The 24,982-nt window shown below is 40.5% G+C and overlaps 1 protein-coding gene across 10 annotated transcripts in view; it reads left to right on the top strand.

The window, feature by feature from the left end:
* The window catches only part of ATP2B2 (ATPase plasma membrane Ca2+ transporting 2), a 374,808-nt gene that overhangs the window by 257,657 nt on the left and 92,169 nt on the right, over window positions 1–24,982 (top strand). For all 10 annotated transcript variants that reach the window (XR_014895541.1, XM_085302465.1, XM_085302464.1 and 7 more), the window contains 2 exons: window positions 19,210–19,467; window positions 20,216–20,341. Coding sequence is in view for 9 of the 10 variants with exons in the window: in XM_085302465.1 (XP_085158591.1) it covers window positions 19,210–19,467; window positions 20,216–20,341 (384 nt within the window). In the remaining variant the exon portion in view is untranslated. The remainder of the gene's footprint in view (window positions 1–19,209; window positions 19,468–20,215; window positions 20,342–24,982) is intronic.

Raw genomic sequence — 24,982 nt, 5'->3', positions numbered from 1 at the left:
TTTTTCTTTGATAATGTTTTTAAAATATTCATGTACTCATGGGAATGTATGACACATCTGAGATGGGAGAGCCTGAAAAACTCAGTAGCACAGCCTGGGAAAATGTGTTCGTGTTTTCCCACAGCACTGTATTTCGTTTGGTGGTAACTGGTTTGGCCATGTTTTTAGAATTGTTTTCTTAGAAGGTTTTGGCCATGTTTTACACAAGGGGGATGTATCAAGCTAGTGAATATTTTTAATCTAACCTTTTGAATATATTGTAAAGGCCCTCTTAATATTTTAAAATTCTTTTTTTTAAGCAATTATGTAAATGTGGAAAATTCTCATTTTAACTTTAGCATGTTATAAACTTATGCAAAGGATATCTATAGTATATTATCTTWTAGTTTATCCTTCTTTAAAAAGTCATATACATTAAAAAGACTGAYGTGTTGAACTTGGTTTTGCCATTGCTGTAAGTGGGGTGTAGTCAAAAAAGAACAGAAACAGGTTTGATGGCTTAGTATGACTTTTGGTAACCCATCATAAAATATAATTATCTGTAAAATAGTGTAGAGTGAAGTATCGAATGAATTTTTTATGAAGAAACAAAACAGACTTTTTTTTGTTACCACCTTAAATCAATTTGCTGAACAATTTAAACTATTTCTTAAATTGATCATGAGCCCAGATTCAAGGTGTTCATGGAAATTACATTTATTTGCAATTCGTATTTGTTTTTCCCTGGGAAAGCATATTTCTTTTGAAAACAGAGCCCACCAGGAATTAGGAAGGGGAGCKGGCATATCTTGCTAGCTGTCTGCTCTTGAACTTGCCTAACTCTTCCACAGCTGGCTTGAAAAGTTTCTCGGGGAGCTTCTGGATGGGGTCGCAGTGCTGCTGTCCGGCTCGCTGGACAGCTGGCTTCCCTGGAAGCAGGCGGTGGGCGCTGCCGGCGCCTCCGGCTTCCCGCTCTCCGCGCCGTCTCATCGTGAAACGCCTGCTGGGGCGTGCTGGCTGCCGCCAGAGCTTGGCTCATGGTTAACTAATGCTCAGCTTCACTGGAGGTTTTAGTAAAAAATTCTCCGTATAGATAATGCATTCTCACTTTTTTTCAAACTTGTTCCTAGAAGTTGTTGCTGCTGTTGTTATTACTTGGCTTCTGTCTGGAGCTCAACAAAATTCTCCTTTTTGTAACAGGACACTGCTCTGTGGTACATGGTTGTTTATAGTCTWTAAGACATAACCTTTTCTCTTGAATTTCTTTTCGTTTTCAAAATGAAATGTAAATGCAGGTTGCTTGTCCTCCTCACACTAGTTTGTCAAGTCATCACTGCTAATTATCTGAACTCACCAACTCACTGTCATCTGCATGGACCTTCCAAAGTTTTAGGTCCACTTGGACCTAAAAACTATTGTAAACATAATTTCAGAACTGTTGCAATGTAAAGTACTTAACAAAAAAAAAATGCTGTTGGGTAACCGTGATATCCCAGGGAGGTAAAATACAACAGCCGCGTGGGTTTGTTGAGTCTGTGGAGTCGCTGTACATGCTACTTCTTATAGTAAGTGTTTGTGCTGTAAGTTAGGCTCACGTGGCAGTGTAATTGTGCTGAACCTTCAGCTAACTGTGTCTGCTATAATCTTACACCTGTTTGATGTCTTTGAGGTCTGTGACTAGGACCAGATATGCGCTCAAGAAAGYGTGAGCCTTTCTGATGGAGAAGGAGCTGCAAAGAGGCCGCGGCTTTCCAATGAGAGAAAGGAGATGTTTCTACAGCGGTAGCTTTGGCTGTAGCAGAAACATTAGCGTTAGCCAAGTGTTTGTTTTGCTCTGTTCAAACAGGCCTTGCTAGACCTTCAGGAGCAACGGCAATGAGAAATCCGGCTAGGTAGTCCGAGCTAAAGCTATAGTTTATAACAGAGGCTATGTCTTGGGAAGGATCAGAGAAAAGGTTTGGACAGACTGGAGTCTGCAGGGACTGGATAGCTTTGATTTTGCGTTTTTGTCRTATACGGAAAGAAGCCCGAGTAAGAGATGAGAATTGTGCAGTGCAAGTTCTCTAGCAGGCACCAAAGGGCATCTCAAGAGCGTCTGGAAAAGACCAGTGCAAAGCAAGGCTGTGCTTTGATAGAGCCTCATTAGTCTTCAGTGGGAGCTGTGCCTTTTGGAGGTTAACCAGTCAGCAGAAATGGCTGTGCTTTGCTGGCTCACGTCACCCGGCAAGGCAGAGCTCCGTTAGACTCCCTGGCTCTGCACACTCACTGAACAGCACTGCTTGCAGCAACGTAGTGAGTGTGAGATTTGAGAGAAAAATTGAATTTCCCTCAGGCCAGGCATTTTGGTATTCAGCCTTTTTTTTTTTTTTTTTGTATTAAAATTGCATAAAATCTCAAGAAAATGGCAATAAAATTAAAATTTTGCAGAATGTTTTGGTTTAGAACTGGCCGATTATTTTGTTTCAGCTTTTTTGCTAGACATGRTATCTGTTGCCATGTTTCATTTGCTTATAAGTTAGAACTAACTCAAAATTCTRCGACCATCTCAGAGTGAACTATCTATCTCTGTATAGTAAATTTTTAAAGCTACTATATGTATATACTGTCCTTAAGTCTAATAAATATATATCTGCCTCTTACATATCTTAATATATCTAAATAAATAAACAATTTATCTAACAGTGATCTCATAAATTGAAACCATCTTTATTTTTTAAAATCAATACAATCAACCTTAATTTTTGAAGCTTTAACAGAATTAATAGTTAAGCAATTTCTGCAATTTAAATGCATTTATTTTTCTTCTGCTGAGTTTGAAGGAAGAATGGTAACTTCTACAGATCTAAAAATCCATGAATGCTTCAGGAACTTTATATGGAGATACAGTTAAATGTACGTGTACATTAGTGTGCTTCGCTATATTAGGCAGCTGTTAGCTAGACAATTAGATGGAGGCAATTATTTATTTATTATGTGTTAGGATACTGATTAGTATTTCCCATTTTAAGCTATACATGATGATACCTTGCCAAAGTTTAAGCCCTTTGGCCCTTTGTATGGTTCTGGCATTTCCAAATGTCTCTGAGTTTGGTATTGCCTTGAGTGAAGTAAGCAAAAACTATTGTGTTTGGAATTGCACTCAGTTTAGACTGCTGGAAAATTTCTATAGTTTTGAGATATCAGTAATTACAGAGAAATAAACTTTCTCAACCAATCTTAACTGAAAGAAGTAGTAATAAATTKTTAGTAGTACATGAAGTTTTTTTCTGCTATGATTCTTCATCTCAGATGTGGATGAATCTTGGAAAACAGCAATACTTCTTTTTTTGCCACAATCACAAAAACTAATCTACGTGAATGACTAGACAGCATGGTAATTTGCTTTTCTGGCTTCTCTAGAAGTCGCTTGAGTTCCTRTATTGTCATGTTTCTCAGCAAGAGCGAATGTTTCAAGAATTTTGTCTTAGAGGCGCTGCTAGAGCCATTTTTACGATCTGCTCTGCCCTCTCTTACCACCTGACAGCCCGTTAGGAGCAGGGGAGCACTTTTGCATAAAAGATTGTCAGCCCTGTGGCAAGTGTTGCTCTCATTACTGATCCACGCAGAATTTCCCCCCTCTTTGCAAAAAGTGCAGAGCTGCTSCTGCTGCGTGTTAGCAAGTGTATCGTGGCTCGAGAGGAAATGAGCAGTGCAGATGCACTCAGTGCTGCAATGGTGATCTGCATGGGGATGTGACTTAGGCTAGTTAATAATACCTTATTTGTGCCTCAGAATATAATCCCTCCGTGTTCTTGGCTACTAGGYTTCAAACCCTGCTCCCTGAGCAGACAAATTAGTTAGCCAATGATATGTAAAGAGGATTGCATGAATATATGGAAACCTACTTTTTTTTTCCTTTGTAGATTGTATTTATTCTTGCACTATCTTTGAAGTATTTGTCTTTGTATATCATGGCAAAATCATTTTTATATACAGTTTGTAAAAAAATACTGAATGTCCTGTTTTTAGAGGCAATACAGAAATCGAAAGGATTGTTCTTTGAGGCAAAGTGCCTGGATTTTCATCTCGAATGATTGTTTCTGGAAATGAAACAGCCTTCTGGAAAGGGAGCTCAGGTACTGCCAGTCACAGTTGCCACCGAGGAATGAGCAGTTGCAGCACTCCCTCTGTCACGCTTTGACCATAGGATCTGAAGGAATCTTACACCTGGATTTTCCGAGTCTTTCACCTTAGATAAATTCTTAGCCAGTTCTTGTTGCAGGAGCGMCGAGAGCTTGTACCACTTGTGTAATTTTTCTGCACCTTTTTGAAGTCTTCCCTGCAGTGCAGAACGTATCAGYAACACCCCTCAGCTTCATTGCATCCCCTGTTTATATCATTGAACTGGCTGCAGATTTTCAGAGTCCTCTGCTAAACACCTTCAATAGCAATTTCTGAGCCATCTGATTTGTTGCTRTGTTTCAAGCCCTATGTCTCATATGGGTCTTCCTACCCTATTGCAAAAAACATATCCATCTCGGCACATGGCTGTTTACTCTTTACATGAATGTAATGAACTTTTAAAGTTTTCTTCCTGCAATCTCATATTCTTATATGGGTTACAAGAGGAAAAAAAGCACCCTGAGGTAAGGTCTTTTAACATCTCAATGTTCAGTGTGTAGCCACACTCACGATTCCTATTTTCAAGTATAGCTCTGTACAGCTTAGGCAGAGGAAAAAAGGAAGGTACTTTTTGTTTGAGCTAGCTTCTGCTAAAATTCCCAAGGCAAAACTCTCTATCAAAAACAAAGTTAGGTGATCAGTTATGTTGTTTAATAGTGCTCAACAGACATTTGCCTGGGTTAGCCYTCCCCTTCACATGCAACAAGCTAGTGAGCATGAATAGATAAAGAAACAGGACACATTCCTTTGAAATTTGGTCCTCCCAAGTCAGTTCCATTGGACTGTGCTGCTGGTGCTGATGGAGCGCTGCTTGGAGTTGTGGCTCAGGYGCCTGTTGACCTCTCATGACTAAGTTTCTTTACTGGGGACTGTATTTCCTATGGTTCCCCGCTCAGACATTCATCATTTGTAAAATGTGCCATATTGCTTGCTCAGCAGGGACATAAGCTATGGCATGGAGATTTGGCAAGGATGTGACAAGGACAAGAACATCCATGTAGGAGGAGAGAAGGTACAACTGATCCACAGCTCTCATGAGGACAAAAGTCACTTGTTGGATGGTTACTTACCTTCTTTCTAAGCATCCCTATCATGTAATAGATCTTTATACTCACTTATAGTACCATTTTTCTGTGCCTAGCTAGCAAATCCTTATATGTGTACCAGAATGACTACATGTACAGAGACTGATGGCACAGTCAGTCAGACATGGAAATACTGGGTTTACTGGTTGTAAAAGTACCAACACACTCAGCAGGACTGTAGCAGTAGGTGGATTTGTGAGTAGATGTAAGTGCCTCCACTACAGAAGCAAAGGAAGCCAGGTGCTGTTTAGATGAYAAGTCTATAAAAATTAGTTTGGAGGGGAAGGGAAAAAATCTTGAGCAGCTCAACACTCACCTTGTCCAGAGATACTGCTTGGCCTCTGAAATGCTCTGCTGCCCTCATCTTCTGAGGGAGCTGTATCTTACCATGTTACTGCCTACGAAGATAGGAGTAAAAATACAGCTCTTGGTATTTTTTCATACTGAACAGCTTTGTAGAAATAAGTCCCAATGGGTAAGATTGCAACCAGCCATTAGTGCAGTGTGTGCACAGGGAAGTGAAAAAAAGTAAAAATAATAGAAGAAGAGGAGCCCTCACCAACTCCTCTTTGTTGGTGAGGAGTGGAAGTGCGCAGCTTGAACGTCAGCTAGCATGAATTCTCCATCCAGTTCATAGTCTGTGCTGGTGTTTGGGTTATTTAAAGATTTCAATCCATTTGGGCAAGTGAAATCCTCCTCCTTGCAAGTTCTCTACGTTTGATGCTGGTTCTGCTGGGGCATAACAGCTGCAGCGGCTCTCTGCTGGGCTGCAGCTGGTCTCCCGCAGTGTCACTCGATAAAGATGCGTTGTCCGTCCYGAATCCCCGGTGCTTCTTGTAGGTATTGGATTTAAAAACTGTTGTAATAACAGGTAACTAACACATTGTTCCTTCGAAAGATCTCAACTTTCTTGTTAGTGAGGGCAGTATCTTTTCATGGTTACAACGCTTAGCTCTCCTTAGATTAATTGATGGTTTTATTGCTTTTCACGTGACATCTAGCCAGCTAAAGGGAATTGTGCTCTAGTGAAGTACAACAAACATTACAGCTGATAGAGGCATCCAGGGGAAATAAGAAATACCACCTTTCTGATACAACTCTAAGCTCTAGTTTAGACTTTCATCATTTTTTTTCCTGTATTTGCAGGTATAAAAAGCTGAAGTTTCCCATCCTGCATTGAACCATTTCCATAACCTGTTTTTTCACACAAGGGTAACTTCTACCCACCTGTTACTTGTATTTGCAAATGAACCAAGATCTTATACCCTGGTCTGGCGGTTTATATGCAGAATTTACCTTCTGCTCTTGTACACGTTTCTCTGCACGTAGAGGATTTTCCTCTCAGGTGCAGGACGGAACCAGCAAGCACAGGCGGCCTTACTGCGTCGGCAGCTCTCGGTGAGCATCACGGCGTCCAGCAAAGATGCATGTGAAGAGCGTGGGACAGCAGAGGGGAAAAAGATTTYGCACCATCACATGAAATAATGGCTCAGAGCTGTGTTGCCCTCTTGCTCTGGGGATAAATCGTGGAGTCTAATTTCTTTGGTTTCTTGGCGCGCACGGGACGTGTGCAGGCTGCAGTTCCCCTTCGTGTTTAAAAGCAAAGCGCTGTGAGTGCCCGGGCTCGCGGGAGAGCTGTAGCGCGCCCTCCCGCACCCGCTACGCCAGCAGCCACGGCGGCGTTCGGCCGGCCGGGGCGAGAAGACCCTTCTTGCGGTCTTCCTGGGCAGGGCGGAGTAGCTTGACCTTGGATTTTACGAAGCTCTTCTGTCTTTCTGGGTTTTTATTCAGTGATTTGCTTCCCTTCCTTCTCTCTGCCAGTCGCTGTGATGCAATTATGTTCCTTTTAGTGCTTCAGATAGCTGATGTTGGAAATCTCTTGCTCCTCCAGCACCCAGTTCTTAACATTTTTCTTCTTTAGAGTTATTGCCAAGATAATAAGCTTTTCATATTCTATTTTCAAGAAGTAAGGTCTTAGTAGATTTATTTGTTTTCCTCTGGGGACTGTTTAAATTCTGCATTCTTCTGATGGAATTCAATTCATTCTTAAATTGTATAAATATATAAAATGCCTGCTGGGGAAACCTTGAAATAGATTCTTGTGTATGCAAACACATATTGGCAGCCTGGAAGAAACACACAGGTGTCATTTGGGCAGGAAACAAAGATTGGATATGAAGTTAATAGAGGATTAGCTCTGCAGGAGCACTGCCATTTCATCTGCTGTTGGAAATAGCACTCAGAATCATCAAACTCTGTGGCAGAGCACAATCCCTTCCTGCCAAATGGGAACACGCTGTTGTTTTTATTGTAGTTTGGGGGATTTTGTTTGTTTGCTTTTTTACTAATATTTATCGTTTTTATTACCTTAACATTAGAAACCAGTACTGGAAACTCAGTGTGGCTCTAGATGTCATTTAAAGAGATACCTGTGTGTAACCCCTGTGCTTAAAAGAAAATGGTCCTAGGAGATAAGCTGTTACTTTAAAGAAGTTAAATAAAGAAAGTAAAAGCAGTTCTACTAAATTTAATTAGACTTTAGTTAACAGTAACTTCAGATAAATAACCAGATGAAAATCCTGAACCATCCTCTGACGAATTCAATTCATTTACTTCTTAGTGAGAGAAAATAAGTGTAAATGAATATACTAAAGGTATAAATGCAATATTTATCAAATTTTACCTTGTCTTTATCCCTGTATTTTGCATCCAGGATGTTACCGTGCGTTTTCCTTAGCACAGGAGTGCACTAGGGCTACCCCCGTGGTTGCTGAAGGCACGTTTCTAAGCCCTTGTCTGCCCTCGGACGTACCGAGCCTTGCCGGGTCGGTCCGAAATGCTGGGACAAATAAGATTTCTGTGGGAAGGTGATGCCTGCGTCTCCCCCTCTCTCACAAATCTGCCTTTTCGAATTTCATTCATATGCATAAATCTGCTTGATTAATGAGTGAAAGAATCGTGTGTGTCATTAAGGAATCGATTGGATGAAGTGAAGGGTCCAATCTTTGTAGCAGTCTCAAAATGTTTTTTTTTTAATTTACATTTGATAGTATAAACTATATTAAAAATACATAAATACAGGCAGCACAAAAATCTGTTTTGTGAGAGTGACATTAGTATTATTTTATAAATCTTCTAAAATCAGGCATAGCTGACAATAGATACGTCTTTCCGCGCCGCACTGTGAAGCCAGCGTTAAGATGCTAGGCTGATTCCACAGAATATGTGCATTTTTGAGCAATATTTAAAAATCAAGTATATAAAAGTAATGTTTCTGCTGCACTGAAAATTCATTGCGTCTTTAAGTTGTACTGTAGAAAATAGCAAACCTTTTAAAAACAAAGAGAGCAAAATTTCACATGTTTTAATATGAAAAATTTAATATGAAAATTCACAAGAGACGTGGAGATGATAAAAGTGCAGCTGCCTCGCCGGTCGTTTTGCCTGTCCCCGTGCTCATGTGTATTTTACAGGTATTTGCAGACCAGTTAGTCACGTTTATGTTTGGAGCCGTATTTTACCTGCCGGAAGCTAACTTAGTTACAAATATCAGTATCTCTCAGTTTCCGAGGAGGGTACACAGTGTGTAAAACCAAAGTCTGCACGCACTCGTCGTGCATATCTGTTGGTGCTTTTGGATCAGAATGGAAAATACTATCTGGAGAGAATGTTTGGCCACAGATGGTGAAATAAGGCAGGTGTACTTTCTCGAAGAGCAGAGCTCTGCTGAGCAGGCAAGTATTTAGCACTTTGCTGCTGCTTATCCTGGTGAAACCAGTAACAGCAAAGCTGGCCTTGGGGACACGGTATTGAAAACTCAGCACGCTCCCACACGCGTAATCAGTCATTGACCTGGGCACTGGACAGAGCAGTCTCAAAACTGCTGAGCTGCAGATTTGTTTAGGTACACGAGTTTGTTCTTTTTTTAAACTTTTCCAGCAAGGCAGATAGCAGCTCAGCCCCATGCCCGCGCCCTGCTGCTAAGAAGCAAAGCACAGACAAGCGAGTGGTTGTTGTCACGGTCTGTGTCCATTATACCTAAAGCGATAGCGTGAATACTGTGTGTAAGGGCACTGAATTATACTGCTCTTTAAATACGTCTGTATCCTGGTAGAAAAGTAACAATTAAATAGGAACCAATTTTTTACTTACATAAGTAGTTCGTACTTTTCGCACTAGGATATGATCTTATTTCAATTAAGTATACATAAACGTTTAGATTCTTAAAAAAAAACTATGTGGTATTTGAAACCAAAGTTTATATGCAAAATATTAGAATATGTGTTTTTAGTGATTATTCTCATTAACTGTAGCTTTAGCCTGCTTTAGATGCATCTATATTAACATTTTGTTTTGCATCTGGAGTGCACTGCAAATCTCCTCTTATTTGCTAGTATTGGTGGACTATTTTAATGACTTCTGGTGCAAGACATTTATTATAGTGCTTAATCTTTTACTGACGTGATTTTTCACCTCTTACTGCTTTCTGGCACAAATGATGAGGCCTGGATATTTAATAAATGTAATAAACACCACAGTTTATGAGCTTGTTTTCTGGCTGAGGTCTATAAATTTTCCGCATCTCTTCCAACCTTGTGTTCCTGTTCAGAAGAATGTGACAGATGAATGGYGAAGTAATGACACTGAAAGAGGATGAGATGCATCAAGAACTGACTGCAGAGCACATTGCCATAGCCCAAGCTCAAAAGAGCATGGCTTTAATTTTCTGATTTTGCAGTGACTTGGCTGTGTTAGATTGCTTAAGCCACAGGGTTGCAAATTCTCTTTTTCAGTGACTGTCAACCTGTGGTCTATGGACCTGTAAGAACTGAAATCAGTAAGCAGTTCTTGGTAGCTTGTTCTCTCTGCAGAGTTTGAAGGTTGGAAAAAGTGGAGAATTATTTTTAAAAGTTCTAGATGTACAAAGAACCATATCAATCCGAGATCACAATTTCATGTTATACCCCAATTCAATCCTTAATAGATCTGATGAGAAGCTTATCAAGCTTTCAAGGCAAAATCAGCTTTTTCAATACTATCTTGCAAGCTTTTGTAGTGTATCTGTTAAATGCGGTCATCTTGGTTAGAACATATTGTTTTAAAGAAAAAAAAATGAATATTTTTGGAAACAAGTACTTTTTGTTTATATTAGAAAGCAACCAAGGAGTGATGCAACAGTATAAGCATTCATTACTTGGGCAGATGCTGCTTTCGAAATCTTTTATGATTTGTTCTTCTAAATGTTGTGCTTCACCCAGAAAGAAAATGGGGATGATTTATAAGAATTTAGTAAGCAAGAAAGCTCTCAGTCTTACGGTGTATTTAGAAGCATTTGTTGTTCTATATTAATTTCTGATGTGTTACTTAAGTTTTTACTTAGGCAAAAGCCTATCAAATTGAAGCGCCTTGGTGAGGACCGGTTTATGCTTAAGCAGGTGTTTATTTCCCTTGGATTCTGTGCTGCCTGGTGGTTTTGGTAATCTGCACTGAGAGGGGCGGCTGAGGAAGTGTTCATGGGCTCCTCTTCMTCCGGCGGCATGCAGGAAGTCGTGGAAATTGTCACAGATTGCTGCAGGAGACATGGGAGCACCTCTCCTGCTTGCGGAAACACTTCGAGCAGCCACAGCTCTAGCTCTCTGACTGGGTTGTTCAGGTCTATGCAGGCTTGGTGCCTGCGTTGTTAGGACTCCAAACGTAACCGGTTTTCCCGTGACTATGTAGCTTTTCAGCAGCTTGTTCAGGCCCTCAGTGGGACTTCCCTGTTCAATAAGGCTCTCCCAAGACAACTTCACCCCAGTAGTTGCAGCATTCCCTCTGCAGCTTTTTCTTACAGCTTGGATAGAATTGTAACTCAAACTTCCTTAAATTTGCCCAAGTGAAAAAATGTCAACATTCATTTGGACAGCTACATCAGGACTAATACCAAGCTAACAGAGATTATAATTTCCACCTTTCAGATTTATTCATAATATTTTGTTTGCATTGGCCTATTAGCCTGTTTCAAGCCTGTGCTTACAATATATGGTCCTGAGAAGAGGCATTCGTTTCCCTCCGCCTGCCTCCTTTTCTTTCACGAGCTCTGAGTCAACAGGTACCATTTATATTGGTATTCCAGTTGTGTGATTTGGAGCTCTCTGAGATCGGAGTCTCCTACCTATTCATTCCACTTAGTAGATACATCTTTCAAAGTGAGTTTGCCTATTACATTCGGTTTTCTCGTAGTCCTGACACATCACCATTGGAAGGGAATGCCTTATTTATGCAGCATATTCTTCTCTGCAAATTGGTTTGCCCTGTTGTTGATTCAGTCTAAGCTTAAACATTTTTCTGATGTGGTTGAATCGCTTGAGAGGTCAGAATCTGATCAAACTTACCCCCAGAAACCCAARCTGTAGATCCTGAGACAGGCCACTGCACAAACTTTCATTGCAATATATTGGTACATGTTTTCATTCTGCATTGGAACTCGACCAAGGTCTTTCAGTTTTATTTTTTTTCTCGCTCATGAAAATCCCTTAGAAAAGAGTCTAAATCTAATGACAGAGACGAGAGTGTTTGAAGTTAAAACCTTGTTAGCAGGTTAAGCACCTGCTTGTTAACGAGTTGAACATCTGGTATGCTTTTCTGGAACTATGACTTAAACTTGGAGAATTTCTTAACTTTTGGGCAATAGGATTGCAGACTATTGGCACTCTTTTAAAATTATAAAAAAGAGTTGCTCTCTGGATGAGCGGTGATTGCACCTATTTAGCACATGCAGCTCAGTACTCGGTTAAAGCTTGTCCAACTGGGATGTGAATGCCCTTTCCATATGTCCTGGGTGAATGCAAAGAAATGTCATCCCTAACCAGAGATTGCATTGTGGACATCGATGATATGAGTACTGAAATACAGCGTTACAACAGAAACAATTGGTTTTGACAAATATAAATATTTTTTACATTGATTTAAAATTTGTCTATCTCTAGTTAAATAATAATTAAAAAGCGTTTTTCTTTTATGGACTGGTTACAAGTTATGCTAACAGAGATATGAGCTGTGAGTAAACTGTATCTGTACTAAAGAAGTTTATTGTTATCTCGGCAAATCCTTCCTAGGGTAGCCAAAGCCCGGACAGTCTGACAGGGCTGACGGTCTTTCCTTCTCTCAGTTACCTTTTACATAATTAATTACTTAGAGTTTGAGATTATTTTGCTTCATTATTTTGTCTATTTCTAAGAAGTTTTGACTGTCCTATTTGTTTAGTAATTCCTGTTTATGAGGGTTTGTTCTTGTGGAATAAGTATTTCTGATAATTTATGAAAACATTTATTTTGCAATTCTAGCTGGGTTGCTCTGCAAACACATTTACTGAAAACATAATTATGTGAAATTAATTGCTCTTTTATGACTGTTTGGATGAAAATGTTATAGTACTGGTTGTTCTGTAATATGTTTTATCCTAGCTTTTACCTTATTCTAAAGTGCTCACAAATGGCTTCTAGATAAGTCAAGACTGCACTAAAATTTTCTTAAGTAGATATTTTCTTCTTCTGAAACTTCCTGATCACTAACTTCTTGATTCTTAACCTCACAGTTTTCTAGCTGGATGTCACGTCTGTCTGTCTGTCTGCCTTCTGACTCTATCCTCCCCTTCTCTGGGAACCATCGTCTTTCAGATGTAATAGAGTCTGAGAGGTTCTGCTCATCCAATATTGCAGTTTWCTAATCAACTTGTGTTTGTACTGTAAAACGAAAATCTGAAAAGGCAGATCTGGAATATCGTACATTGTTTGGTTGTTCTGTAAGAAGCAACGAGAAAGAAAAGATAGGTCAAGTCAGCAAGGAAAACCCAATTTAAGTATCGCTCTCAGCTGAGAACTGATAGCTTAAAAAAAAGTATATGAAAAGGATACTACATACATTGTGAGCTGGAAAAAAAGTAGGTGCATCACTGCTAAAACAGAGGCAGGCTGGAAGGGGACGTCAGTTGTCAGGAGCTGGCATTTGTCACGCTGGTGTTGCTCAGCTATTTTGAATTTATTTGTTTGGTCCCGTTCGCAGGCACAAAGTATACTTGGGGAGTAAATTCACTGCTAGACGTCAGTAACAGTGATAGATAAGTTATGCTCTGGTTAGCATACTGGAGCACGTTGCTTTCGCCTGTGGAAGATCTGACGGTAGTTCCCAGCCTTTTTGCGGCGGGGAGGGCGTGCAGGCGGCAGCGGGGGGGTTTCACGTAGGTATCGCAGTGTCTCTCGCCGCTCTGAAGACCTTGTTAAGGAAGGGGGTTGGGGGTAYTTACTGCGACGTTTTTTGGCTCTTCTTCCTGCCCGAACAAGTGCCTTTGACGAAATAACTGGCGCCGCTGGTGACGTCGGTGCCGAGGATCCGGCTGCAGCTGAGAGCGGCTCCGTTCGCTCTGGCGACCTCGGTGCGGGAGTCGCAGCTGAGGAGAAATGACTTTTCAGGAGGCTATTAAGTAAAAAGTTTTARGCACAGAAACTCTTGTCTTTCTGATGACAAAACCAGTTTGACTGACTAAAAAAAATTACTTCTGGAGGCGTTGTGAGATTTTCCTAGGGAATTTAAATGGCACAAGGTATTCTCAGCTTAAAAATAGAAACGTGTAGGTTGAAATGAGTAGCTGAGAGGTATGCGCTGTGGGTTGGGACTTAGGGATACAGATGTTCTCAGCTTTTTGATTTTTTTTGAGTATACTTTCTCTGATTTAAAAATTACCATGGTCCAGCTTCAGATGATGTGGATTTTAATTACAATTATTATCCCAATCAAGAAAATCTCTTCATATGTATTTTGATACTTAAAAGATATAAGAGATAAAAAATACGGATCGGATATAAGATATATTTAAAAGGTACTCTTTTTAGCCGCGCCGTGGTTACACATCCCTTTCGGGGTTTGCCCGGTATCCTCGGAGGAACGGGCGGCGCGCGAGGTGGGAAGCAGGCCGGCCTCGAGCCGCGAGCGGCCGCCTAACGCCCGGCTGCGCGCGCGCTCGCGAGCGGGGGCATCTCCTTCCCCTTCCCCTTCCCCTTCCCCTTCCCCTTCCCCTTCCCCTTCCCGCTTTGCGGCTCTCGCCGCGCTCAGAGCACGGTTAATACCGTCCGCCGCGTTGATCTTTCCCGGTCGGCACCCGTGAGATTTCGTGCTTGCCGTCTTGCCCATGCGCTTCCGCCTGCTCTGGCAAGCTTTTCCGCTCGCAACACGAGTCTTTTCTACCGTACGGCTCCCTTCCCACGTGCCATACCACCATCCTCCTCTCCTGTTTCTTCTTCCCAGCCTCTGGCGTTTAGCTGCGACGTTGCCAGGGCCGAGCAGGCTCTTGGGGCCGCGGCGAGGCCGCGGGGGAGGCGCGTGCGCGTGGGGCCCGCGCGGCGGCCGGGTGCCCGGGTTGCCGGCAGAGACGCGTCCAGGCTTAGCCGACGAGGTGAAACCCCGGCGTGGTGCGATTTTGCGTGCCTTGCTTACGTGGGTCGGTTTGAGTTACTCCTGTTTTCTCCCAAATCCTCTTTTCCCGTGATTTCTGTCTTTCCCCTTCGTCTCCCTTCTATAGAACCGTCTTTCCACGGTGTTTGATGACCTATTTCTGGTCAAGTTTTAGGATTTGAAATTCTATTCTGTATATTTTGTAATATTCGCTATATTCCGAGATGATCTTTTCAGATAGGCAATGGAGGACACATCCCCCCTTTTTATTTCTGAGCGTTTTTTGACCCCTCGCTCGGGTCCTCCCGCCGCTCAGGGGGTGCGAGGCTCACCTGCGTTTTCCCGCACACTCTTCGGGATAAGCTGAGCTGCTGCTGGGACTTGATCTGCTTCTTCTGTGCCAAAGAAGTTACAGYTCTTCACTTTCTTGACTAGAAGTGAAGCCTGTATATTCTCAGTTTCAAACTAAGTATGATTTTCTGTCTCATGAGGATGAGACTTTTGGGAACGCACACGCATATGGCATGTGTTCACAGTCAGGGTAGCAAATGTTTCCATATTAAAAACGTGATTACTTTTTTGAAATTGACTTCTCTGATGGATAGGGCCTATGTTAAATATAAATTTTAGATGACTATCTCACAATTCATCATCTTGAAAGTAAACTGTACTACAGTCACATAATCTACATGCACATTAAAAACACTTTCATGATGCTTTTTCAGTCTCTGCCTTTCAGTAATAAAATCTCAAGCATTTTTTTGCGGTAATGTCATGAACCAAGTACTACCTTTTGAAAGCCTAACAGCAATCTTAGATCTTAACACAGTTTTTAAAGGTCAAATGAACAGCCCTTATAAACATTAGATGCTCTAAACTACATTTTGCCTGGTCTGCTTAGGCATAGTGTTATTTCCTCTTTTGTCTGTCTTACGTATATTCCCCCCCCCCTTTTTTTTCCTGTTATGTATAAAGTTGATACTCTATCACACTGTGCCCTGTGGAAAAGAGAACAGACCGTATAAGATGTATGGCATAAAAAGCAAAAGTGTTTTTTCCTACTATGAATGCATACATTTTCTTCCTATAAATGCATAGAACTCTTCCTATAATTTCGAGACAACAGTGCGATAAAATGGCAGAGGAGAAAAACCAGAAGCGAATTTTTTCTGTAAGTACATGAAAAAGATTCTACAAACATGTAGCAATAGAGGTTTAAATTTCCATTTTTTCTGTTAAAAGGGAATGTTTATTTTCTATTCAATATTTACATTTATTTTCTATTAAAACGGAAAAGATACTTTTGAAACAAAAACACAGCATAGTTCAAGAAAACATTTCTTGAACCGGCTAGGTCATCTCTTGGCCAGCTAGGTCATCTCTTGAAAGGCAAATAGCTTTTTTTAATCTCACGTACTCCTTAAACACCTGGGATTCTGCTTCCTCCTGATTTTGAAGGCAGGTGAACAGATTGGGCTGCACCTAAGCACACCGATATTGAGGTACTGTTTTCTTCTGAGAGCCAGGACCACCGCTGACCTGACGCCTGGGAGCCGAGGACTAAGTTCCCTGGTCAGCCTGAGTGGACAGGGATTAAAGCAGGGCACGGGCAGCTCGGCTACGAGCAGCTCGACTGCGGGTCCTCAGCGCCGCACGCCGCGCTCAGATCCGCAGAGGGACTGGGAAACCGAGCCCGCGTGCCTCGCCGCCACGCCGACCGCTTCAGCCCGGGCTCGCGCTGAGCACACGGGGCTCCCGCTGCCCGTCGCCGCGAGCSGTCAGGCCGCCTGCTCGCGTTGGCAGTTGGCCTGGGCCACCAGACACCTTTGCAAGCAACACCTGTTTGTAGGGTTCCAGAAGCCAAACTGAATTTCAGCCACAGAGGATATTAAAATCCCTGAAGTAACTCAGCATCTCTTCCATCCATCTAAGACTCCTGTCTTTGGCCATGTCTATCACTTGATTTCCCTTCTCACGGCTCTCTCCCCGCAGACTTCTTCCCTCCCYTCCCCATACCTTTCCTCCATTTGAATTTAGCTTTGTTTGATTGAATGAACAGAAAATAAATGAGGCGTATTTGAATTCCTGTGGTTTTCGTTGGGTTATGGAGAGTTTCCTCAGAATTTTGAAAGTAAAATCATGAATCATCATTCAATCCTGACACTTGTCAAATTTAGGGACACTTTCCAAGAACTTGATGTGAGCTCAGTCTGTTTTTCTCCAGATTTTCTCTTTTTTTTTCCTTAAAAAAAAAAAAAWGTTGGGCTGCAGTATGAAGAGTGAATTATGTTCTTTGTGCATCATCTATGAGTAAGCACAGTTCCTTTCACCTTGATGATAACATCTCATATCATTTACATGCTATGTTAGACTACTTTTTGTGGTTATATGAACATACTAGGAAGGCTGTTGTTTATCTCAACATGGGATTCAGTCCGTTCTGATAGCACTAATTCCTTTGCACAAGTCAAGCAGTGTTTTTATTTTTGTCTGTTAGTCAGAATATTTTCTTTCTTATACTAAACGATTTTCAAGACAAGCTTTTTTTTTTCCTGAAGGGATCACAGGAATCCTGTTCTCCAAGCCAATGGAAATACACTGTGTTAATCCTCGGTTAGCATGCGCTGATGAGCTGTCATCAGACCGACCTGTTAGTCCTTTGGAATAATTGCAATGACTTTATCAAAATTGATATTTTGAATTTTTGCTGTAGTTAGAGTATGTTTTACTCAGCTAACAATAAAATAAGTTTATATGCATGTCCAGAGGCATAACGAGATTTTTACAATTAGGGACAAAGCACGGTTTCTCTCTTTTGCATGGTTGATTTTTCAGGTGTGCTGGTATAGTTCAGATTAAAGACTTATAAATAAAGGACTACATAGTGTTAGCTCCTAACCTAGCAGAAAACACCGGAGAATAAATCATCGACCATCCTTATGCAGAAACGCGAGAAGGTTCTCGGCGGTGGCATGGGAAGGCGCGCTCCAGAACGAAGCCAACGACCGTCACCTTGGCAGGGCTCTGCGGAAGCGCCGCCGTGCCGCGCCGCCYGCTCCCCGGCGCCTCGCGCCGTCAAGCCGCCCCGGGCAAAGGCAGTGCCTCTCGGTAGCCTGAGCCTTGCAAACCCGGACTAGGTGCACCGGGAAACATCTTAGTCCAAGGACAAGGCAAAAGTGAAGCTCCTGATCTGGAGAAGTGATCTAAAATCCAGCATTTAGGATGATTTAGAGGTTAAACAGGCAACATTCAATACTCTCTCTAGAAAGCAACTTTCTGCAGGTGGAACAAATTGTGCCTGTGTTTTGTAGATTGTATTTGCTACTGATTTTAAGCAACTTAAGGTACTGAACCTGCAAAAGGATGCTTAATTTCTTCTTTGGATGCTAGCAAAATGATTCCTTTGGTAACAGTCTTGTACTGCGGGTAAAAGTTCTCGTGTGTTCTTACTGTTCATGGAGTCAGGTTCAGTCTGTAATGTGTCTTTCTTTTTTTGACTTTTGGTAGTTTTGTTACTGTTTCTATACAAGAGTGGTTACTTGGCTGGTTAATGAATTATGATGGTTATGTTACAGGGAAATATTTGTGGTTCAAAAGAAGAAATCAAATTGCTTGTTAATTCCATTATATGATAGGTGATGAATACATCAAAATTAAACTTTAATCGTAAAGCAGAACAACACATAAAACAGAAACAACACATTTGCTCAGTTGGTAAACACCCTAATACCTGCAAAAGACAGGAAACTGATGTTAGCTGAGTGTATTTCTTCATGAAAAAAATTTAGGTCTTAGATCTTTAGATAAGTAAGATTGAGTGATTTTCTTAATACTGTTGTTATTATGTACATTTTATACAATTGTATATATCAGCATGCATCTGTATTTCTTTGTGAGACAGTTACTGACTGTAATATATTAAATATTACTTATTTGTTAGGTTACTGGTTAGTTATGTTAGGCAATCCTCAGAAATTTAGATATTTTAATGTTATAATTATCACTAGTGTTTCTCATATTTCCAAAGTGGAAACTGGCTAATCAGTTAAGTCATAAACATACAGATTCTATTTAAATAGTTACATATATCATGTGTTTTGTTGTTTTGCTAGTCTTCTACCTATATAGTGCTAAACCTAATATAATCCCATTGCGTTCTGTTACTGTTGTTTTAGTCCATGTTGCCACTCCTTTGCAAGTCTTTCGTATATTTGGAAATGCTTGATGGCTCAACTGAAGCTGTCAAGCCTTCTAGTAAATAAAAGAATCGGTGCCTTCTTCTCCTGATCATTTAGGTGGGTTTTACACAGGATAATTTGTTCAGTAGAAAAAATAGAAGACCTAAATTTCCTATTGAGATTTTTTTTTCTTACTCTTTTCTTCAGGCATCTTTATTTCTACTTTCTTTTCCATTCTATCATGTTTCATGTAGCAGGTGGTACTTAGGAGAGCAATTCTATTCCTTCACCCTGTCATTTTCCAGCAAGCTTTTTTTCTTTTACTTGTTAAATCTAATCTGTGCTTGACTGAATGATTCCTCGTGCTGTTTCTGCAGGATGTGGTACTGCAACAGGAGGAGCTGAGGATGAAGGTGAGGCTGAAGCTGGCTGGATTGAAGGTGCTGCCATCCTGCTRTCTGTTATTTGTGTTGTACTCGTCACTGCTTTTAATGACTGGAGCAAGGAGAAGCAGTTTCGCGGGCTTCAAAGCCGTATTGAGCAGGAACAGAAGTTTACTGTTGTCCGAGGTGGACAGGTTATCCAAATCCCAGTGGCAGAGATAGTAGTTGGTGACATTGCACAGGTGAAATATGGTAAGTTTTTTGAACTTCATTTACTTCTTCCCCATTCCCTTGTTTAATGGGATAAAGTCTTTTGGGACTCCCGTCTTGGTACGTGATTCAAAAGATAAAGAATTATATGGTGGTGGTRTTATTTGAGGTAGCGTAATTCCTACCTTCTGCTGTTAGGGCAAAAGAAAAGCTTGATCTAAGATACTTGCTGTAAAAYTGCATTTTGGTAGCTTTATTTTTGTAATCTTCACTGCCTTTCACTGACCAGAACTGTAATCCTCTTTCATGGAGGATTTCAGTGTTTGGAATTCTTGGTTTCTTTCCAGACAGGAATAAAAAGAATTATTTTTAAATGCCCTGTGAAAGGGAATTGTGCCCCCATGCTCACTCTGCCTGGAAGGCTGCTCTGGTGCTATGAATCCTGCAAGTTCTCCCCAAACGGGGCATTTCTAGTGCCTGGATGCTTTATGGTTAAACCCACCATATGTGAACTGTCATGGCACTCGGATTCTGGGATAGCCTTAGGCAAAGTATTTGCAATATACAGGGCTTCTCCTTATAGATTTGTGAGAAAAATCATGGTAATATGGACTAATGGGGATAATATTGGCTAATATGGCCTAATATGGTAGCTGTTCTTTCACCTTTGCTTTCGTTTTATATTTTAATGTAATTGTTGTTAATTGTGATTTTATAATAAAAATCATTGTGTAATTCTAAAAGCAGTCTAACTAAGCCACTATCACCATTACCATGTTCTTACTGAAAGGTGATCTCCTACCTGCCGATGGGATATTCATTCAAGGAAATGATCTTAAAATTGATGAAAGTTCTTTAACTGGAGAGTCAGACCAAGTCCGCAAATCTGTTGACAAAGACCCAATGCTACTGTCAGGTAAATCTGCCTGAATTCTTGCTGAGCTCATCTTATGCACTGCTTTGTTCGTGCTCTTTTCTCGCCGCATCATCAGGTCTTGGTGATCTAGATAAACCTGATCTTTTGAATGCTGGCCTTGTGCAGTTTTCATACAATTGGAGTGCTTTTGTTTTTTTTTGATTTTGTGCAATTATTTCTGGTGATAACGTTTATTTTTTAAAGCGAAAAATAATGAAACATTTTTAGAGGAAAGAAAAGTATAATTCTAGGAAATAACTATTTTAATTCACTACATACAAGGTTTAATTTAGCCATTAAATTTTAATTCCTTTTAAAGCATCCTTAAACACTTTTTTCTGCATTTACTAGAAACAGTAGAAAAAGAAACAGTAAATGTGTTAGAAAGAAATGAGTATACTAAAATATTGTGGATTTGACTTATGGCCAATATTCGTTAAGATAAATTATTCATAGTATTTGCATTTTGTAGTATTCTACACAGTAAATCAGTTACAAAGAATGGGAGTTTTTAAATTCTAAAATTGTGGTTTCTAAATATGTTGACTGTCAATAGATTTCATCTGGGATGTGATCTCAAAGTGACAGGTAACTGATCTCATAATGTCATATATCCTAAAACAGTCATTTTAAAGAAAGAAACGGGACTTTTTGGTCAGGGGAGAGGTTCTCTTTCCTATCTGGTTCTACTGCTAGCCATGAGTCATCCTGACTAGAATATTTATGTTGCAAAGCAGCAAATAGGTGCTCATTCCCTCGGACATCCTTCACTCCCCACCTCCCCATACACACAAGGTTTTATCCTAAGCAACATGTTGGAGGTGCTTTTGTTCAGAACAGGTAAATTGATTGATAAGGATTTGTGAAAAGATTTATTAAATCAACAGTGCAACTGCTGTCCAAATTTAAAATCAGATATTTAGTTCATTGACTATGAGAGTGTGCATGCCTATGTGTTCTGTGAAGTGTGAGACTGTGGTCTGGAAGAAAAAAATCATGTTTCAGTCAAGAGGTGGCTGCATTAACTTAAGAGGAAGAAAATGCTAATACTATTTGTAGAACTGTCATTGCTCCAAACTGAATATTGCAATATAGACCATGTTAGTTGATTTTGATCCTGCTAAGCTTCAAGCAAGTTTCTGCCTGAAACCATGTATGTTAAAAGATTTTTTTCTAAATGACGCAAAAAATGACCACAACTTCTGCATTTTTTTTATTTTTTGTAAAAAACCTTCTGTTTTCAAAATATTTGATTCTTAAATGCTTTGGCTGTAAAGTCTCTGTCAGGTGTATACTTTTTGCTGTTCGTGTTTTAAAAACCCAAGTTTTACCAATTTATAAGTCCCTGGAAAATGTGTTTGCACCTGTTCAGAAGGGGCTAATAAAGATTAGTTGAGATGGCTGCAAGCTCTGCAGGCTGCCTCTGGCCTGAGAACGTGCAATTCAGGACTTTTCATTTGCAGGTAGCAAAGCCACAGGAACTGTGAGCAGCTGGGTGTGCTGTAACTTTATCAAGTGATATAAAATTGTTCGTATTAATGTAATAGTTTTAATTCTAATTTATTATTGAGGCCTCTATCATGCAATACCATAGATTTTTATCAATTAAAATGCCTCTTGTCATTGAATTTTTAAAATTGTCTGCTTATGAAGTTTCCATTGGTTCGTGTACTCTTACATATACCTAAAATGAATTAGGTCTTTTTGGATACCCAAAGATTTCAGTGGTGACTGTATGAGAACAAAAGAAGTATCAGGCTGAAAAGCATGGTGGGAAAAGAAAGGGAAAATAGTCAAGTTAGGAGAAAAGATGAGATGTTTTTCTGCCGCTGTGCAACACTCAAATACCTGCAATAGAGAGAAGTTTGTCTTTATAGTTTTATTATGCTGTTAAATCAAGTTTAAACTCTTTGCATTTCTTTACTACTGTGTAATCTCCCTTTAGTTACAAAAAAGGGGAAGAATTCATTTGGTATTTTTTCAGGTACTGCACATACCTTTTTAATTGTTCCATTCTTTACTAATTTAGTGTGTTACTTTAGCTGTGTTAGAAAATCCCTGAACTCTGTTTGCTCATCAGGAGATTTGAGGAGCTGAGATACTAGCATGCAAACCACTATCTTCTAGAGGTGCAGTTTAGTCTCAGTGGTGTTGGAATTGATGTGCCCACTGGAAGCGGTCACCAGTCCGAAAATCAAAAAAAGTTGAATGTCACTGTACTACGTTTGTTCCGCGTTGAGTTTGACCTGTTTAAAAGCTGAGTTCCTTTTGGATGTTAGTCTAGACGTATATTTTGAAGAAACTTGTTTAAACAGAAAAAATGTTCTGCAGATAGATATTAAACTTTCCTCTTTGCACCTGGAGATGCCAGCAAGTTGTGTGGAAGCTTTGGGAGCTCAGAGGCAGATGGTCAGGCCGATGCCTGGCAGTGTCTTCCCTTAGTCACCTGCGGCTTAGTCACCTTCTGGCTGGACAGAGGAATAGCTGAAAAAACGCAACAGTTGAATTGCAGTCGCAGTTTGTCGTTTCTGTGAGTCTAAATTTGGTGAAAGATAAACACCGTGCCTCAGGAAGTATTATTTTCACTGTTGGCACCCGAAACAGCATTTTTAATATTCAATCAGTTTCAATGACATAATTAAACTAAATGAGTTTCAGTGCTTAATGTCCTTTTTAATCATCAAGACAGTCATTTACTCTACTTGAGAAGCAATCCTGAAAGTGCAAGCGCTGACTGAAACAGATGGTTCATTTCCATGTGTATATAGCACATTTGGTATCACCTAGGAAGGCAAAAACGGAAATATAAATATACCTGAAACCAAAATAAGCAGCATCTCCTCTACACTTCCACCATGCTGCTGTGTAGACCGTTTTCCCTCTGCGAGGCTGTTAACCGAGAGTCGCCTGCGTGGCGTATCGTAAGCCGCTGTAGCCGGCGGCGCTGCGGGCGTGCTGGATTGCTCAGCCGCCAGCTGAGGACAGCKTGGCCTCACCCGCCCGGCTGCTGCTCAGCACCCCTGGTGCGTACGGTGACCTGGTAAGGCGCGAACAGTTCGAAGTTCGGAGGAGTCCTTGGCTGCTAAATACAGACGTTCTGAACGTGAGTCTGGCCTCGGTGTTAGACATGGAGAAGCACTCTGGGGTGCCACATAATGTCAACGTAAACTAGCTGTCATTAAAACAAAATCTTACGAGGATCAGAGTTTCAAACTTTTTTTTTTTTTACTAATTTAGATTAATTTGACTACGATATGGAAGAGTTGCATAGAGTAACTCACCAAGATGGTTCTCACCAAACTGAGACTGACAGAACATTACTTCGTTCTAATTTAACTTTTATAAATGCCTTTTTTTTTAAATCAACCCACAGCAAGGATGCAAAACAAAGAAAAATTATTCATTCAAGAACAAATAAATAAAACAAATCTGTTGGTCACAGTGCTTTGTTAGATTTTGGAAGTAAAAAAGAAGCTTACTTAAGGAATCAGGTCAGTTATTGCCTGGAGAAAAATAGCTCCGATTCTCTCTCAGTTCCTTGCCAGTAAATACTCAAAGCTAGTCTTGCAGAGCAGAAATTCTCACAACAGAGCGTCCAACTATTAATTTTCAAATTATTTTGGATATGCTGAAATTAGATTACTTTTGCTGGAAAACTTTTTGCTTTCAGAGGATATTCTGATGATTATTTCACTTTATAGTAACTTTATAGTTACCTCTTAAAAACTGCAGTGATTAAAATAGTTGCTTAGACCTGCAGACAGGGAGTTTTTGTTCACCACTAGTTTGGTGAAAGTAACAAAACAAGTTTCCTTGTCTTTCTAGTCCATTTATCTCTTTTCTTACTGAACTAGACTCCTTCAGTATGTATTTTGGAGTATTCATTACTTATCAGCTTCAAATTAAATACTCAGCACGTGAAAAGATATTTTCTACTTATTTTGAAAAATCAGTTTTGAGAGGGAAAGAAGTCAGTAATTTCACACGAACAGGAGTTGTTCCACCTGAGCATGAAATACATGTTTAGTGCACAGGTTAAGTGGAAAAYATGCCATAATCCCATTCATATAATGACAGCAGATCAAAGTCATCTTTATTCAAGCTGGTATAGATTAATTATACTGCTCCTTAGATGGTGGAATTGCCAGAGTTAGGGGGAAGGAGGTTCGGCTCTTCGGTTGGTCGTAGGCGCTTAGGAGTTCTTCAGCTAGGACTAGCAGAGCGTWGCGGCACCTGGCACCTGCTCTGAAACATCCTTTTACCTGCTTTGACACGCGCTTTAACGATTTTGAGGTATGTTGTACAAGATTAACATTAAGCAAAGTTGATCTCAAAAGGTGAACAGAGTGAACAGAGGTAAGCTTGAAATCTGGCGGGCGCAAGGTTTCTTAGCAAAGCTGATTTTGATTCAGAGGGGTATACGCTATCTTTCAGAGAATATTTGTGCACACCTTTGTAGTCCAGTACAGAACAAATTCCTTAAAAATCATGTGAATCCTGAAAGCAAGTTCTTGATTAGACTGTATTTTTAAGTGGTGCTATAACTTAGAAATGTGCATTGCGCCAGTGCGAGGCGTCGCGTTCGCTGCGGTGCCGGGGAGGAAGGCACCCTGCCTCCGGAAGGTGTTGGCTAAAATGCCT

Source organism: Rhea americana, unplaced genomic scaffold, assembly GCF_003343005.1.
Source record: "Rhea americana isolate MKP2758 unplaced genomic scaffold, rheAme1 scaffold_19, whole genome shotgun sequence".
Lineage (NCBI taxonomy): Eukaryota > Metazoa > Chordata > Aves > Rheiformes > Rheidae > Rhea > Rhea americana.
This window is presented reverse-complemented; position numbering and strand designations above follow the sequence as displayed.